Raw genomic sequence first — 3,751 nt, 5'->3', positions numbered from 1 at the left:
CTTGACATACACTATAATTTCCTATACTTTACTCCCATTTCTGCAGGTACGTTTACCTTGTCAAATTGAGGAGTTTCATTTGTAACGTAGTATTTTACATAGTACTCCGTGGCTACTCCGGCACTAGGAGTTATATTCGGGGGCAGAAATGTCGGGAGGTATTTGACCATCCTCCTCCAGCATCTGTCTGATAAGTTTCCTTCTCGCTCGGGCTGAAATGTGAGCGTCACGGAGCGACCTCCTCCCCCCCACTCCTCCTCCTCCTCCTCCTCCTCCTCCTCCCCCGGACTGGAGTCCCACTGAGCGGCTCGCAGACTCCAGTGTGGAGCCTGGAAGCGGAGCAGCCGGAGCCAGCAGCAGACAGGCGGTCAGACCCAGGCAGACAGGCGGGCACTCGGACACACGGTGGCCGCTGCACAGCTCCCCGGACCCCGCTGCGGCCGCCTCTCCTCCCCGGAGCCTCTTCGCTCGCTTCTGGCGGATCCTGAACTCTCAGCTCCCCGCGTCTGATCGGTGATTTCACCCCCGTTTGTTTTTGTCGAAGTTTCCGAGTGTCACGCTTCGCCCTCGGACCCTCCTCCTCTCGACCCGCCGCTGGATTGATTACTCGTCTCGGCTCCACATCCAGGGATCCACCCGGGGGCCGGTGCGTGTGGAGCCCGGGTCTGTCTGGAGTGTTTCTGCGGCGGCGGAGCAGGCGACCCTCGGACCTGCCTCCGCCATGGGGGTATAGCGGGGATCTGTCTGTGGAGGCGACCCCGTGATCGTGACTTCCCACCCTTGGTTCATGTTGGTGTTTGAAGAGACAGAGCTTTGTTTTTACTAAAAAAAAATCACCTCACCCGATGAGCATGGATGGTTGCGCGCTGAAGCTGGGGGTCCTCCTCTGGTGCCTGCTGGTGATCTCCGGCTCCGGCTTCGAGATCGGCTCCTACGACCTGGAGCGCGGTCGACCCGCAAAGTGCGAGCCCATCTCGATTCCCATGTGTCAGGGCATCGGCTACAACCTCACCCGCATGCCCAACTTCATGGACCACGACGACCAGAAGGAGGCTGCCATCAAGCTGAACGAGTTCGCCCCCCTGGTGGCCTACGGCTGCGACGCGCACCTCCGCTTCTTCCTCTGCTCCCTCTACGCCCCCATGTGCACGGACAAGGTGTCGACCTCCATCCCGGCCTGCAGGCCCATGTGCGAGCAGGCCCGGGAGAGGTGTGCCCCCATCATGAAGAAGTTCAGCTACACCTGGCCCGACTCGCTGGACTGCTCCAAGCTGCCCACCAGGAACGACCCCAACGCCCTGTGCATGGAGGCGCCCGAGAACGAGACCCGGACGGAGGGCAAGAAGGGCGAGGGCATGCTTCCTGTGCCCCCCCGGCCCAGGCAGCCGGGCACCGGCGGCGCCCGCTCGCCGGGCATGGTGGGCTCCTGCGAGAACCCGGACAAGTTCCAGTTCGTGGAGAAGAGCCAGTCGTGTGCGCCTCGCTGCTCCCCGGCCGTGGACGTCTTCTGGTCCCGGCAGGACAAGGACTTTGCCTTCATCTGGATGACGGTGTGGTCCATCCTCTGCTTCGTCTCCACGGCGTTCACCGTGCTGACCTTCCTCCTGGAGCCCCACCGCTTCCAGTACCCGGAGCGGCCCATCATCTTCCTCTCCATGTGCTACAACGTCTACTCCGTGGCCTTCATCATCCGCTCGGTGGCAGGAGCTGAGAACATCGCCTGTGACCGGGAGCATGGCGAGCTCTACATCATCCAGGAGGGGCTGGAGTCCACGGGCTGCACCATCGTCTTCCTCATCCTCTACTACTTTGGCATGGCCTCCTCCATCTGGTGGGTCATCCTCACCCTCACCTGGTTCCTGGCGGCGGGAAAGAAGTGGGGCCACGAGGCCATCGAAGCCCACAGCAACTACTTCCACATGGCTGCGTGGGGCATCCCTGCTCTGAAGACCATCATCATCCTCACCATGAGGAAGGTGGCTGGCGATGAGCTGACCGGGCTGTGCTACGTAGGCAGCATGGACTCTGGGGCCCTCACCGGCTTCGTCCTCATCCCTCTCTCCTGCTACCTGGTCATCGGCACCTCTTTCATCCTCACGGGCTTCGTGGCTCTCTTCCACATCCGCAAGGTGATGAAGACGGAGGGCACCAACACGGAGAAGCTGGAGAAGCTCATGGTGAAGATCGGCATCTACTCCATCCTCTACACAGTGCCGGCCACCTGCGTCATCGTCTGCTACTTCTACGAGAGGCTCAACATGGACTACTGGAAGCTGAGGGGGCTGCAGATGAAGTGCGGCTCGTTCAGCGGCCACAGCGGCGAGTGCTCGCTGCAGGCGTCCGTGCCCACCGTGGCCGTGTTCATGCTCAAGATCTTCATGTCGCTGGTGGTGGGCATCACCAGCGGCGTGTGGGTGTGGAGCTCAAAGACCCTGCAGACCTGGCAGGGCCTGTGCAGCAGGAAGCTGACGGACAGGACTAGCGGCAGGAAACCCTGCAGCGGCGTGAGCTGCGGCAGCACGCACTGCCACTACAAGTCTCCTGCTGTGGTTCTGCACATGGCCAAGACTGACCTGCACTCAGACAACCCCACACACGTCTGAGAGGCAGCACGCAGCGACACACACACCATACAAAATGAAAACACAAATGTACACACACACACACCGAATGCCCTGTGTAAGGAGCTGCTAAAGACTTTAGGAGAAGAAGAGTGGTTGAAGTGAACTGTTCTGCTGCTGCCAAGGGACACACAGGTACAGGCAGGAGATACTAGCTATAAACAGTATTTAAAGCATAAAGGGAAACGTTCAGTATTGTTACACATATTTTTCTGTTCATAGTGTTCTGTGGAGAAAACATGCTCAGTGTTGCAAAGCAAAACAAGCTAGACTGTTATGGGAGGCATCTTGGGAAATGTCGGTCTGTCCTTCTCCTGAAAGTGGCATGTTTTACTGTATAAATCTGTATAAAAGTTTTATTTATTGTAAATATATTTAATTTAAAGTTCACCTTGCCTCTTTATCAGATTTGTTGTTTAGATACATTTATTAAAGGTCAAGGGAAATTAAGTGCCTTTTCTAAGAACTCTGGTTCTGGCCTTTTGGTGGATAATAAATTTGTGGAATTCATGTTCAACTCGCTGCCTGGTGTTATTGTTGTTGTCTCACTTCTAATGTGTCTTGAATGAATATTCAACCGTTTCAACAGACTTAAACTGAGGTTTAATAGACACAAATCATTGCTCATTTCCGTCCCGGATTTTCCTGCCAGTCTTCTCCTGGGATCTTCAATTTTTTTTTTTACATCGGGAGCTCCCCCCCCCCGCCAAAATGTGTTGTCTTCCAAGTGCATGCTTCACATCCCAGAGGCGTCCCCCAACAATAATCCTCAAAGAGAATCGCTGATGAATAGAGTGACAAACCGTGGCAAGTATTCATGCTTGCATCACAGTCTTAAAAAAAAAATGGCAGCGGCAGCTTGCGGAGGAGTATATTTAATTAATGGCTGTTTTAATCCTTCCGCAGAATCACTGTTGTTGCCCTCTCGCTGCTCCATCTGATCCTCGAGCAAACACTCATCACTTTGATGTGAGGCGACACATCTGAAGTGGATTTCAGCCTCATTGCATGGTTCCACTGACAGATTCAAGTCGAGCACAGGCACTCAGAGCCGTGGTCGTTCATCCAGTAGATGGATTATAAACCTAATATTAACATTTCTGTGTGGTTTGTGGCTTTTGGAAGTGCCT

At 55.4% G+C, this 3,751-nt stretch overlaps 1 protein-coding gene across 1 annotated transcript; it reads left to right on the top strand.

Moving 5' to 3' along the window:
* Nucleotides 1–333: 333 nt before the first annotated feature.
* Nucleotides 334–3,138, top strand: fzd9b (frizzled class receptor 9b). Its single transcript, XM_061072773.1, has one exon. It carries the CDS (start codon nucleotides 846–848, stop codon nucleotides 2,601–2,603), a length of 1,758 nt encoding a protein of 585 aa, XP_060928756.1. The 5' UTR covers nucleotides 334–845; the 3' UTR covers nucleotides 2,604–3,138.
* The last annotated feature ends 613 nt before the right edge of the window (nucleotides 3,139–3,751 follow it).

This window comes from Limanda limanda, chromosome 6 (genome assembly GCF_963576545.1).
Source record: "Limanda limanda chromosome 6, fLimLim1.1, whole genome shotgun sequence".
Classification (NCBI taxonomy): Eukaryota; Metazoa; Chordata; class Actinopteri; order Pleuronectiformes; family Pleuronectidae; genus Limanda; species Limanda limanda.
Note: the sequence above shows the minus strand (reverse complement) of the source record. Positions and strands in the feature narration are given on the sequence as shown.